Source organism: Oreochromis aureus, linkage group 16, assembly GCF_013358895.1.
Source record: "Oreochromis aureus strain Israel breed Guangdong linkage group 16, ZZ_aureus, whole genome shotgun sequence".
NCBI classification, from domain to species: Eukaryota; Metazoa; Chordata; class Actinopteri; order Cichliformes; family Cichlidae; genus Oreochromis; species Oreochromis aureus.
In genome coordinates this window covers 22,976,417-22,991,328 of record NC_052957.1, presented here as the reverse complement: position 1 = coordinate 22,991,328, position 14,912 = coordinate 22,976,417, and the positions used below count along the sequence as shown (strand labels likewise).

Sequence of the window (14,912 nt, the reverse complement as noted above, 5' to 3'; positions counted from 1 at the left end):
GTAATATAATAAAATTATTAAGTGTTAGCATGTGTTTCACTAACGATGTTGTAGCAAGCAAAGATGTCAGACGCACGGCGGCATCTTTTTCCGCCACCTCTTTTGTTTACGTTGTCATTAATAAGACTGAATTTTTCAAAGAGCCTGCTCTCAGAACAGTTCTAGGTGGGGTTTCCCAGTAGCTGTTGGTCCATGTGAAGCTCATGTTAACATCCCAGTCTTTATTCTGTATAACATTTCAATTCTTAATGCTATGTGTTCGTGTGTGTGTGTGGTTAGTATAAAAAAATGCTGCATTGTGTTTCTCAAAAAAAAAACAAAGTGGAACAAAGCAAAGGGTCAAAGGTAACATAATACTGCAGATATTGTGAAGTTTTGTTACTTATCTGGTTACAGTTGTGTAATACTGAACCAAAACTAAGCCCTTTATGGTTTCTTATCCCGTCTACCATAGTAACTTGTGTAAGCAATGTAACTTAATTCTACCTTTCTGGAGATTTTCCACATGCACTCACTGGCCACTTTGTTAGGTACACCTGTTCAACTGCTTGGTAATTCAAACCTCTAATCAGCCACATGGCAGCAACTTAGTGCATTTTATTTTTCTTGCAGATATGATAAGTATCAGAATGGGGAAGGAAGGTGATTTAAGTGACTTTGAGTGTGGCATGGTTGCTGGTGCCAGAAGGGCTAGTTGGAATATTTTGAAAAATGATAATAAACTGGGATCTTCCTGCACAACCATCTCTAGGGTTTACAGAGAATGGTCCAAAAGGAAGAAAGGATCCAGGAAGTGGCAGGAGAATATGGCAAGACCGCTTCAAGCTGATAGGAAGCCAACAGGAACTCAAATAGCTGGTTGTTACAACCAAGCGATGCAGAAGTGCACGACACGTAGAGCTTTTAAACAGATGAGCTGCAACAGAAGCAGATCACACCAGGTGCCACTTCTCTCATTTAAGAACAGAAAGCTGAAGCTACAGTTTACACAGACTCACCAAAATTGGAAGACAAGTGAAGACTGGAAAACCGTTGCCTGGTCTGATGATTCTCAATTTCTTCAGCAACATTTAGTTTGTAGGATCAGAATTTGTTGTAAACAACATGAAAACATAACCCTGGCTCATATCAACAGTTCAAGCTGGTGATGGTGTTAGTATACTAGTGTGGGACGACCGTGGTTCAGGGGGTTGGGAAGCTCATCTTGTAACCGGAAGGTTGCCAGTCGATCCCCAGCTCTGTCTGTCTTGGTCGTTGTGTCCTTGGGCAGGACACTTCACCTACCGCCTACTAGTGATGGCCAGAGGGGCCGATGGCGCGATATGGCAGCCTTGTTCTGTCAGTCTGCCCCAGGGCAGCTGCGGCTACAACTGTAGCTTGCCTCCACCAGTGTGTGAATGCGAGAGTGAATGAATAGTGGAGTTGTAAAGGGCATTGAGGGTCTCGAAAAGCACTATATAAATGCATTCCATTATTATTTTCTTGTCAGACCTTGGGCCTTTAGTTCCAACTGTGGCCTACAAGCACATTACAGCAGTTCTGAGGCCAAAGAGGTTCAACCAAGAATTAGCAAGGTGTACCTAGCAGTGTCTGGTGAGTGTAGGAGTGATTTCATTGTTATTTACCTTTTAATCACCTGTTTATTTTCTGTAAATGTTTTTAAGTGCAGCAAAAGTTTGAAAAATGTCTCTTTTAGTATAGCAAGTTGTCCAAGTTGAGGTCATTGGGGTGTGGGTTTTGTTAGCCAGCTAAACGTAATATTGCAAAATGTTACAGTTATAGTGAAATACAATGGATAAAAAAGGACACATTTTTGGAAAAGAAGTATCTATTCAAATACAACTTTCCTCAATTATTTCATACAAAGACTGATTTGGAAAGAATTTCACAATTAACAATCCAGAAAGGATATTATTAGATATGCTTTAATTCCATGTGGGGTTTGAGACATTTTGCAGCCATCCACATAAAATAAGTAAAATGAGAAGGTTATGAAACACTATCTGATCCCAGCTAATCCACACAACATGCTACGACAGATTTCCTTGACTTTTTGTGTGCAAAGTTTTCCTTATATAAGTGTTATGTAGGGTCATTACCTTTTCTACAAATTTTAATTTTTTTTTCAGTGCTGCCAAGTTTGAATGAATCCCCCCCTCCCCGTGACCTATGCCGCTGTGTTGTGGAATTGATGATTAGTCACTTCACTGTAGCCTCACTCGGGGTTTTGACTGTTTTGACAGAAACCAATTAGAAACGAGGCCGCATGCTTTCAGACGTACTCATGTGAGACCAGCCCTCAAACAAGACAACATTCCCTTGCAGTTACATGTTGATGTACTCCTATTATTCCAGTATGCTGATGGTGTTATTACTAAGTGCTTCCACAGTAGTGTCTTTTCCTTGAGTCCAAACCTTGAAATATTTGGATATGGTCCCAGTTTCCCTCTGATGACCCATACCTCAATGTGCTGCAGAAGAAACAAAGAATTTCAGGAACAATTAGTGGCGAGAGGGGGCTGCATCCGCACAAACCTTGAATACAGAGTTGCCTCAGTGCCCTGCATGAATAAACAATAACTGCGGTCATGGACGTAGAGTCTCTGAATATTTGGCCTCTACCACAGATAATGGTTCACTCCAATAATAATAATGAATTTCACAGGACCCTTCCACAGCCCAGAGTAAACTTTGGTCACATTTTGGTGGAAGCTGGAAGGTGAAGGTGGGTGCGCATGAAGGCAAGCTGTTTTTGAAATGCCTGCTCGGGCTTAAACCTCCCTGTTAAATCAGAGCGGCAGTATGTTGGTGCAGATTAGAGTTTTTATCCCACATGGCAGGTTGAACAGGAGAGGGAGGGCACAGCAGGGCTGGATCTAAGTGCAGTTAATACCTCTAATGATGACTGTAGAGGATAAAATTATGCCAACGCTTCCAGCTTTGTGTTAATTCCAGGTCGGCTCCCATTTTTAGACTTCAAGTTATTATTGGAATCATTTTGTTGGTTTGCTGGTTGATTCTCCGATATAACTCTGAAAAGAACATTTAAAGAAAAATAAATAAAGGAACACTTTTAGGAAAGACCCGAATTAGATGGAATCATACTTCCGATAATGTTCCCACATGTAGTGTTTGTTTGCATGCATGCAAATCCCAGCTGTGTGTATAGAACAGTAGGGGTCAGGATTTCATATGCCAACTGCAGCAGCTGGCTGACTGCTCTCTATCTACTGTAGGAGTTGTTTGCTCTCCGTGTGATTTTGTGTTTGTGTCTACATGTCTGTAGCTTTGCATATCTGCGTTCTGGTTTTATGTTCTCAGTGTCTGGTTCTGATTGTATTTTGGTCAATGAAAGAGGAGCAGGCCAAGATCTCAGTGTATTATGTAAACCAAACATGTATTTCCCAAACAGCAGCACAATCACATATGCAGAATGGCTTCCTCCTACTAGTGTGAGAACCTTAATCTTTATTCATCTATTACACCATGGTCTAATACTTTTGGAATGATGGGTATTTGAGGTTTTGGGCATCTCAGCTTACCTAGGGCGTGTTTTGGGGTGTAGCACAATCTGTTGGCAAGGAATAATAGTGGCATCCAGCCAGTCTCTATAATTGTTTCTGTTTCTCCTGTCATCCTCAAAATGTTTGCCTGTACTTAACTATACTAGTAATTGTCCCAGCTTTTGTTCCTTTCTGTGGGACAAAGGAAGTCAGACAAAAGGCTTTGAACTAGGAACATCTGATCAATCAGTCAGCGAGACTCGTCCAACTTGTTTTTGCTTTCTGTGAGAGTGTGTGCATTTTTGTTTTGGCTCATGCCAGCTGCACCCACCAGACTTATTCTTGTAGTTCAATGTGTCAGCTCACCCTCCCTCTTGGTGATTTAAGTTACAGTAATGTGCAAAAGTCTTGAGTCAGCCTCCGTTTCTTTATATTTTGCTGGAAAAATGTAAATAGCCGTAGCAATTTATCAAAACACGTCCAAACATACATGGAAATACCGTATATAAGGCAAAAACAGACTGTTCAATTTGGCTTCTTGAACATTAACCTTCCATTGAAACCAGTTCTGATGAGGATTCAGTGAACAGTAGATGGATCATCTGAAGGGTCAGATGTGTTTCTCAGGTTATTTCAGAAAGCCTGGGAACTATTGCTCAAGACCTCTTTAAAAATGTGTTTTACAATGTGCATGCTCCCACAGTAAAAAAAAAAAAAAATACTATGATAATATTGAGGTTGCCATTGTAGTCATAACCTCTGCCAGAGAGGATAGCACTGCTTTTTGTTTCAACTCTTCAGGGATTGCTCAAAAACTGAGCACAATGTGTTGGAATGATAGGCCACTGGCAAAGGAACACTTGGCTAGTGTTTGGTAAAAATATGGGCAGAAATCTGTGCCATCAGAAACTGAATTTGAATAAGTTAAATTTGAATTTGAATTACTCGGATTGAATCTGAATTGTAACTTGAATGAAAGCTTTTGAAAACTGAATTTGAATTAGTCTAATTTGAAATTGAATTTATGGTTTGAAAATGAATTGATTTGCTTTGAAACTGCATTTTATCCTTTAAAAATTCAGCTCTCGAATAATTTCAGTTTCACTCTCACGATTCAGTTTCAGTTCTACAATTCAATTTCAGTTCCAAAATTCAGTTTTTTGGGACTTACATCCGGTTCCGGTTCAAGCGCAGATTAATAGAACTACAGACTGATAGCGTTACTGACGGGAATCGACAGCGTCTTGGGCTGAATTAAGACTTCAGAAGTCATTCGTCATGTCGAATGACCAGCGGATAAACTCTCAGGTTGGTAATAAATGTATTACATGTAGAACAAGCGTCATGTTAACAAATAATAGCCGTACAGTAACCTTTATGCTTATTGTAGCTGCTAGCTAAAAACGCTAATTTAGCGTAGTTTGCCCTAAATTCAGCTTTGACAAACAAATATGATCGACTGTTTCTAGTAGAATTCCAAAGTTGTCATCTTGTACCCTCTCAGAGCCCTGTATGCTTGCAGAGACCCCTACAGTAGGGAAACATGCAAAACGCTGTCCAAACCTTTGTATTTGAGCTTTATTTATGTCTTACACAGCATCCCAACTCTTTAGCGAACTTAATAACTTTAGCTAAAGTGAATAGTTAGTCTAATTCATTAGTGCAGCATTACTGGATCACCTCTGTTTGAAGTGATATGATATACAACTATCACTGAAACAGCAAACTTTGTAAATAAACAACACTTCTCATTCTCTAAACGTTTGGCCACAGCTGTAGATTACACTATCAGTGCTTTTTCACTCTTGACAATAATTACATTTCTAAATTCTCTTTGTGCATTTACAGGTAAACAATATCTAATATTTTATCTAAATGACTGCTTTGTCTTTGAAAAGGTGAAGAGCCTGAGGCCGGTGACACTCCAGTTCTACTCTAAGTACATCCTTACGGTGGCTCACAGGACAAGGCTACATTCCTGTCCTGCCAGAAGAGAAGAGAAACTTCAGAGTCTTCATGAAGTTCAACCACACCTGTCATATGGAATATGACAGGGGTCTCAAACTCCAGTCCTCGAGGGCCGGTTTCATGCAACTTTTCCATGCCCTCGAGGACTGGAGTTTGAGACCCTGCTGTATGGTGTTTATGCAGTTTTCTACTCCACAGTTACAGCATGTCTGACTGCCTGTTCAGCATATGCAAAAATATATGATGAGTTTAAGCATGTGATGACTAAGGCCTTCCATTATGGTGTTTGTCATCACATGTCACAGACATCTGGATGATCATTTGGAATAAACAAAAAAACAAAAACTTGTTACTTCATCTTTTATCTTTATTATTATTATTGTTCTTATTTTACATTTTTCATTGTTAGGCATTAGGTTTATTTATAGTAGTCCTTTCCAACTTCTTTCCCTCTTCCATGTTACTGTGTCAGCATCTATTTGGGGTTGGGAGTGGAGCAGAAAGTAAGGAACAGAAAGTGCCATTTAAACCAGGAGAGGTTCTTATATTTCAGAAGAAGGGATTAATTAAAAAAAAATGACCTCAATGCCATATTTTATTTAGGAACCCTAGAGAGCACTTTGCAAAATAACACATTCTTATAATTTCACCCTCAGATGAGCCAAGCTATGACTGTCAGGGAAGGTGATGTAGGTACAGAGCATGTGAGAGTGGTTAAGTTAATGTCTCTTGTCTAGATGAAGGCACAGGAGGGATCAATGGCACGGCGTAGAGATTCAGTATCTTCAGTCTTCAGTGGACACTCCATTTCTGGCACAAAACACCTGTAAAAGATGGTCAATTTAGGAGGTGACCCGACAACTTAAGCCTGTCAAACAGCAATGGAGCAGTATGTTTAAAAAAACCCCAACTAATTAAGCATGCACTCAGTACCCTAAGACTTATTATGGTAGTTAAACACAGTGATAGTTGTATATCATATTATATCACTTCAAACAGAGGTGATCCAGTAATGCTGCACTAATGAATTAGACGAACTATTCACTTTAACTAAAGTTATTAAGTTAGCTAAAGAGCTGGGATGCTGTGTAAGACATAAATAAAGCTCAAATACAAAAGTTTGGACACTGTTTTGCATGTTTCCTTACTGTAGGGGTCTCTGCAAGCATACAGGGCTCTGAGAAGGTACAAGATGACAACTTTGCAATTCTACTAGAAACAGTCGATCATATTTGTTTGTCAAAGCTGAATTTAGGGCAAACTAGGCTAAATTAGCGTTTTTAGCTAACAGCTACAATAAGCATAAAGGTTACTGTACAGCTATCAATTGTTAACATGACGCTGGTTCTAATACATGTAATACATTTATTACCAACCTGAGAGTTTATCCGCTGGTCATTCGACATGACGAATGACTTCTGAAGTCTTAATTCAGCCCAAGACGCTGTCGATTCCCGTCAGTAACGCTATCAGTCTGTAGTTCTATTAATCTGCGCTTGAACCGGAACCGGATGTAAGTCCCAAAAAACTGAATTTTGGAACTGAAATTGAATTGTAGAACTGAAACTGAATCGTGAGAGTGAAACTGAAATTATTCGAGAGCTGAATTTTAAAGGATAAATGCAGTTTCAAAGCAAATCAATTCATTTTCAAACCATAAATTCAATTTCAAATTAGACTAATTCAAATTCAGTTTTCAAAAGCTTTCATTCAAGTTACAATTCAGATTCAATCCGAGTAATTCAAATTCAAATTTAACTTATTCAAATTCAGTTTCTGATGGCACAGATTTCTGCCCATATAAAAAGCCAGGTCCAGAATAAGTTAAAAAGTCCTTTCTGCTTTGGAAAATAGGGTAGGGTATTTTTGTCCAGTTGTTTTTACTTGTCCTCCAATGCACTTACCACACTGCAAAAGTTCTGTGAATACATGTATAATTGTCTAATGTGTTTTGATGTACATGCAAATTTTAAAAAAAAAAGTTCCACAATCCTGATTCCAGAAAGGTTGGGATGCAAAAAGTAAATAGAAACAGAAACCTTGCATATTTCAACAAGACAATGGTAAACTGCATACTACATCTATTACAGCAGTATGGCTTCATAGTAGAAGAGTCCAGGTGCTGCACTGGCCTGCCTGCAGTGCAGACGTTTCACCAACTGAAAACATTTAGAGCACCAGATCCACAAAGATCCAGGGCTCTTGAACGGCTAGAATCCTATATTAGAGAATAATGGGACAACATTCCTCTCCCAAAAGTTCAGCATCTGGTTTCCTCGGTTCCCAGATGTTTACAGACTGTTGTTAAAAGAAAAGCGGATGCTACATAGTGGTGAACGTGGCCCTGTCCCAACTTTTTTAAGACATGTTGCTGCCATTCAATTTAAAATAAGCTAGTATTTCTTTTAAAAAAGTACATCTCAGTTAAAAATATTTAAAATGTTGTTGTGAATAAAATGTGATTTTATTAAAACGACATTAATTGCATTCTGTTTTTATTTACATTTTACACAGCAAATGAACCTTTGTGGAATTGGGATTATAACATATCCACTATAAAGGATTGTGCAGAGCTGGTGGAACTATTTGCTCTGCTTTCAAAGATAACTGGATACAGGAACTGGATACAATCACAGGTACTGACTGATGTGTTAGTCTGACAAACTTAGAGTGGTTAGTAACATAAAAAAGCTATTATTGGAAGCTCAGAATCCATTAATGAAAAGCTACAACAAGCAGATACAAAATATAATTAGTGTTATTTTTAAAATCAAGGATGCAAATGTGCATGAGTTTAAATGCATAAGGCTGCACGACATGCGTGCAGTGTGTTTGTCTGCGTAATGGCTCTTGGTGTTCCTGCAGCGGTGGTTTTAGATCATGGGAAAGGCATGAGGCTATAACAAAGTGCTGTGTTCCTCCCGTACTCCAGATGCTGCCATAGCTTTGTGGTTCAGGCAGTCTGACTCCAGCACAGTTTTAGCACAGCTCTCCGGTTTACCAGCAGCTTTTGGCATTAAAGTGAGAAGACCCGAGGTACTTGTGAGCTCCTGGGAATACCTGAAGAACTGTGCGCGACTCTCTCCCTGCAGAGACAGCATAGGAACTCAAGAGGAAATACCTCTGACTTCCTCTGCTACTGTTCTCAACATCCTACCTTTCTTCTCCAGGCTCTCCACCCTATTTCACACATATAACACCCCACCCCCCCTTCACCTCCCGCCTCCTCTCCTCATCCAACCCTGATTGCTCTGTTATGTTGTTTTTTTTTTTTTGTATCACTTTTTTTTTCTCTTTTTTTCCCCAGGCAGTAACCAAGAAAAAATTTGGGAGCAAGGACTTCCGATCTGCGCTGGAGAATGGCGTTCTTCTGTGTGAGTAAGTACTCTGCTTTTCCCAGGCAACTCTCGTAAGCCACTCATTCATAAGGAATCCCTCCGCTCTCCTTCAGGTCTGCGCACCGACGTAAGTGTTACTGATGTTTCCCAGGCAGACCCCCTGCTGGGTCACTGTTTGTTTGTTAGTCATATGAAGTGAGCCTGTGTTTTGAGACAGCACAATAGTGACTCTATTATGTAGTTATTTGATGTTTTCTTTGTCAGCTCTTTCCCCTGTGGTCTTGTTTGAGAATATGAAATGTGATCTATTTCAATAGGAGCTGTGTTGTGTGTTTGACAGATGTTACAGATCTGTGGATCGGGCAGAGCGCCATCGTTACTTTAATGAGAGCTGTGTGAGAAGCTGTGTAGTGAATGGAAAGAGCTCCAGTTGAAACCGCACTGGAGAATCGGGGCATCCCGCTTTCTCATTAGCATGGGTACATCGACATTTTTGATGAGTTGGAGGAACAAATTTATCTGTCCGGAACTGGCTTGTGTGTTCATTCACTAACTGCTCTTCTTAGAGTTGTGGGTTTGTGGCTTTTTCTCAGATTAGGGCTCTGTGTGTGAGGGCTAGCCTCATGTCCCTTCATGTGTCTGCTTGTGGGCAGCACTGCTAAATGGGCACATCACTGATGTGATTTGCTCGGATCAGCAGGAAGCTGTAATTACCAGCAGGCCATGCAGAATCTTCCACACTCTATTGGCATTGGTTCAGAGAAGAAGCCGTTCATTCTGCTGATTTGATCCTGACTCGTCTGTTTGCCTGATGTCAGAGAACTACACGGACACTCTCACTCACGGGCTGTCTGTGTTTTCTCAACACAAGGAAGAGGAAGACTGATTAAAATCGCTTTCACCTAGCAACGCTGCCTCCCTTCCCATTGTGTTGTGGTTATCGGAGTTTCTCGCTTGGAAAAGAATGTTTTGGGTGGATCGCAGACATGTTTATATCCTACTTCACTTAAAGTGTGTGTTATCTCGTAATGTTCCATTGTTTCATGCTAAATGAGTAATGTGAACCCAAATGCCCCTTTGCATTCTTTCTTTACATCTATTGTAAGCCCATGCTAAGCCTTATACCAGTCCATCCGCTCCCAACCTGCAGAGTAAACAAATTATTTTGCCTCATGTTGAGCTTTTAATGTGTTGTTTTTCTTTAATCAAGCAGTGGGGGTTGTAGTCACACATTTTATTACTTTGCATTACATTTTACAGGGATTTTATTATTCAGTCATGCAGAATAATAAAACCAACTGCACAATATCGCATAGTTTCATGCTTACCCCCTAAAAACCCTTCACAACATGCACATGGATCATCTGTGGGTGTCTCTTACTCTCTGGCGCTGGGATGTTTGCTAATAATTCGAAGTCAATCAGCTTGGAAATTTGGAGATCGGTAAGCACCCTTTGCTCTTGGTAGAGTTTCTCAGCAGTTTGTGCAGCGTAGTTATAACAGAGCTGGGGGAGACCACTGCCTTTGGGGAGTGCACCTGTCAAAGCAACATCCATATAAATCCCAAGGTTTCCCAGCTGAAAACTGAATTTAAGCTAGATGCTCAGTATTCCTCAGTTGACCTGTCAGTCATGTTAATGTAGCTCCCTGGTGTATAAAGCATATGATCTATTTTTTTAAAAGCTAAGTAGTAATGAATATAGGATTTGGTTGCAGTCCTTGTACTCTGAGTATATTTGATTGCAAAATATTCTGTAATTTAAACCGTGAAAGGAAGACTTTTTAAACTGGAAGCATGACTTGTAAAAACAGAAGATTTTTACTGTGTGGTAGTTCTTTTTTTTCCGACCAGATCTCTGAGGCGCAATAAACTGTGGTCATCTTATGAAGCCTTTGTCCAGTTGGTCAAGCTGTAATTGCTTTTTTGTGTTTAATTTCAATTTATTTGTTTTTTTCTGCCTTGGGTGTTTGGTCAACACCAGAAACCCATCATCTATCTTACTTACTGTTTTCTGAGGCTGATTCAAGGTTTGTTTGGGGTTGTTTCAGTGTTGGAGGGTGTATTTTAGGAGCAGTGTGCCTGGTGTGTTTACATCACGGATGCAGCAGTGGCGATTTGCTAAACTGAAGCCAGGTGGCTACCATTAAACAAAGTCGTAAACACACAACACTAAGACTTTGCAACACATTTTATTCGTTCCCTCGCAGTTAAAGCAGGCTAGCCAATAACCAACTCCTTTCACTCACCGTCTCCCTTCCCCTCGTCCTCTCCCTCTCTTTTGCTCACAGACTGATTAACAAGATCAAGCCTGGTGTTGTCAAGAGGGTTAACAGACTGCCTACTCCTATTGCTGGACTGGTAAGTTTGTTTTTTTCTTATTGTTTAGTCTCAATCTTATTGTATTTAAAAGCTGTACTCAGACATATCTTTTAAATACAATAACAGCTCATCTTTATTTTGATCATAGTTTTGTCTCTCGTTATTGCATTTTTTTGGATAATTTCTATTGTGGAGATAGTAGTGGGTGTCTTAGATGGGGTGGAGCAGTGTGAGGTGTAGCAGGCAGCAGCAGAGTGTTTGCTCAGTGACTTGTCGCTCCACGTATCCTTCCACGCTATTAAGTTCAATGAACGTGAAGCTGCTTGAAATGCCACCGGTTCATTTGGTTGCATCATAAATACGGGGACGGCCGTGCTGAAGGCTGCGTTCAATCAAAACCATTACAGACAAAAGGTGTTTGTGTTGGCATGATGATTACGGTTTTGATTGAGTGATAGAATGTTAGAAGGGGCCAGATTTGGGGTTTAAAACCAAGCGGCAACCTGCAGAGCGGAAAAACTGAACGCTGAAGTTCAAGAAGCTGTAGTTCCTTTAACGGCCATGTGACGCTGGCTCCAAGAGTGAGTCAATCCCCACAAACCCTCAAGTTTAAAGTTGCAACAGAAATAAACATGTCTTTAGAGTGGTACAAAAGCATCTTTCGTTTCTATGGCTAATTTCGTTCCTCGTGACGACACGACAGAGGATACATTTTTAGAAAACTCATCTGTTTCAGTTGCATTAAGATGTAAATTCAATCTTTGCATCAAATTTAGTATTACAGAGAAATATGGAAATCCCTTAGAAACCAAATTGACATTAGCATTAAGTATTGGCGTTTTGTCCAGATATACCTGCATTACAAAGTAGGATTTGGGCTTATCCAGGTAATTTCAAGGTTCAAAATAGATTTTTAGTAGTATGACGATGGCTGACCTCTTACCGGGGTACACCAACATTGCAAGTTATGCTTCGGGCCTTACCTGCTCTGCAGCAGGTTATTTTCGAGATCAGAGATCAGCAGGTATAAAATCTCCACCTACTGACCAAAATGATGTCACCATTCCTGGAAGAAAGCTCAGAAAGAAGTGTGATCGCTTAGCTTCATTGCTGATGTTACGGTAAGTGAAGCCAGATCATGGAAAGATATCTTGGGTTTGTTTAACTTGCTTTGTAGTACAGGGCCCAGGTCCATTTTCAAAGACAAAAATAGTAAGCCAGTGGCTTGTGTCTTTGGTTATACCTTAGCATAGCCTGTATATTTGGTACAGGCTATGCTAAATACCTGTTTTTGAATCAGTCGGCCTGGTACTGTTGTCACATTTCAGCTGAGATCTTTTGGGCCCAGCTGGTTTAGCTAACATGGATGTTTTGGGAGTGTCTGCAAACAACTTCTCGGGTAGGTTTAAAAACCTACCTTAAACCCATCCCTCAGCATCTCTCTGTTGTGGGAGTAATTGGGACCAGCTGTCTAGTGGAATTATAGAGAATCCCAACCCTAGCCGAAGCAGAGTGAGTTCATGTGTGTCTATGGGCTATGCTGACAAGAGAGCCAGTGTGTAAACAACAAACATGCGCCATCATATAGGCATTTTGACGTAAATCAAATTTCCTGTCAGTTTGTTTTGGACTGCTACTGACAGAGCTGGCCGGGCACCTGCTGAGGTAATAAGTGTCTCCTCCATCTGCAGCATTTGTGTGGTATTTCCAAGACCTGGACATAAACCTGAAACCACCTGATCATAAATTCTCCCGCAAATGTGAAGGCTTCTGGTTGGCTTGAGGCTATCAGTGACTGCCAACCACATGGAGAAAAGTGGAAAGTTCTCCAGACGAACATTACTCAGTCTCACTGATGCGAGAATATATTTCCTCTCCAAGTACTCTCACTTTTTCCCCCTATCTCTCGTCTCTTTAAATAGCAATAAGTGTGGTCTTTGGTGGTGTTGGTGGTGGTGTTGTTGGTGGTGGGGGCGTAGGGGGTGTTTGTTTGTTTTTTTTTATTGGAAGTTTGCTATTTTCTGAACATTTCTATGTTTGCCCATTCGTCTTCTCTTACACAGATTATTACGTAGGGTTTGCCTTAATATCACATGCTGGTTTTCTGTCTCAACTTAGAAATATAGATGCGGAAGAAAAGCCAGAAGCAGTGGATAAAGAGCAAGAGTAACACTGTTTTTCCTTTTTTTTTCATTTTGCAGAGTAGATACGGTATGATTTGAATCATTGGGTGCCTTGCAAACATGCCTCATTACCACTTAAATATGAGTATTTTCAACTTTTAGACTTATAAGTGGGGTTTGAGATTTGTGAGATCTGTGAGATTGTCAGTACTCTAAATCAATACCAGCCTCAAGTCTGGGCAGAGCAAAAAAGACCAAAGAAGGAACGAAGGAGAGAAAAAAAAACAGTAAATCTCCGGTTTTGCAGAATATTTAGCAACATTGGCTCCAGTCTCTGGCCTATTCTTTGCTTTTACTTGTGTCCAGGGGAATGTTTCTCATGTCAGCAAACTTCTCTGACTGTTGCTGAGTGAGATGTGGGTTTGGGCCATGGAAGCCCGGTTCAGGCCTGGTTCTGCTTTTACCAGTGCTTAGCAGGAAGGCGGCAGTTGTGTGGTTGGGCAGCGAACTCCACGAATGTGGGCCTGGATCTGAGGCCTACTGGGGCAAAGCCAGAGGGAGGGAGTTAAGGATGACTCCATCTGCCCACTAAAGTGCAGACCATAAATACACCGTAATTGGCATGTCAGTGGCTGCTCCAGCACACACCAACTCCTTGGTGAGTTGAGGTAGTTGGGGGGGATGGAGAGGATAAACGGTTTCAGTGGCCTTTAGGGTGTCTTTACTCATCTAAATGTGTAATTGTCTGTGCAATGAAAGGTATTTGACCATGTTTTGTTAGTGTGTTTGCATTGTATGGGTGCATGTTATGACTGGATCCGACTTTTGAGACGTGTGGGCCCTTTATTGAACCCGTTTGAGGAGAGGCGGTATTTCAAGTATTCAATCTCCTCTTGGTTTATTGTCACAGGTTTTGAAACTGTGTAGCCTGATATTTTAATCATAACTTTCCCTGTTCTTTAAAGCACTGGAAGGGGTCAGTTGAGGGGAATTATTGTAGACAAAGAGAGCAGTGAAAGAAATGGCGTGGCCATAATGTGACCAGAAGGGATGAAGAATCCTTTTATACCATATCAGACACCCAGGGAGTCAAAGCTTTCCGTTTCTCAGAGCGAAGTGCTTAAATCAGGATCCTCGAGTTTGCATGAGAGGATTAGAGGCTGCTGGATGGGTACAGCATATTTAGCAGGATTATATGCAGGCACAAGTCAGCATAAAATTCCTTCAACATCATTATCTCTGCATGTTCTGGGACTGATCTATTGGGGGGGCAGGGGCTTTTAGTTTGTTCATAATGCTCTTTGTAGTTGATTAACATACCAAAAGATAAAGAACTAGAATTTTATTTGCCTTAATTCCATTTCCTGGGATTGGGTGGGATATATGTTATGAGACTTATATCTGCACGTTAACAGTTTAGCATATAAAGTACTGAATAACATTACCAGTTAACTTATTATAACATATATAGTCGCTGTTTAGATAATGCACACAGATTACAAACTCAGTTCCTTCTCTGGTTAGTTTTGGATGCCACTTTAGGTAAGGTTAAGTAAAGGGATCATGCTAACAGACTCAGTTACATGCTGATTAATTTCTCTAAAGAGATTTTACATATGAATATGTTCATATATGCAACAAAATTGTTGTTTGCACAAAC

The 14,912-nt window shown here is 40.5% G+C and overlaps 1 protein-coding gene across 7 annotated transcripts in view; it reads left to right on the top strand.

Annotated features, from left to right (window-relative positions):
• lmo7a (LIM domain 7a) overlaps window positions 1–14,912 on the top strand; it is a 51,473-nt gene that overhangs the window by 2,296 nt on the left and 34,265 nt on the right. For all 7 annotated transcript variants that reach the window (XM_039599980.1, XM_039599977.1, XM_039599978.1 and 4 more), the window contains exons 3-4: window positions 8,779–8,849; window positions 11,099–11,168. In XM_039599980.1, coding sequence (XP_039455914.1) covers window positions 8,779–8,849; window positions 11,099–11,168 — 141 coding nt within the window. The remainder of the gene's footprint in view (window positions 1–8,778; window positions 8,850–11,098; window positions 11,169–14,912) is intronic.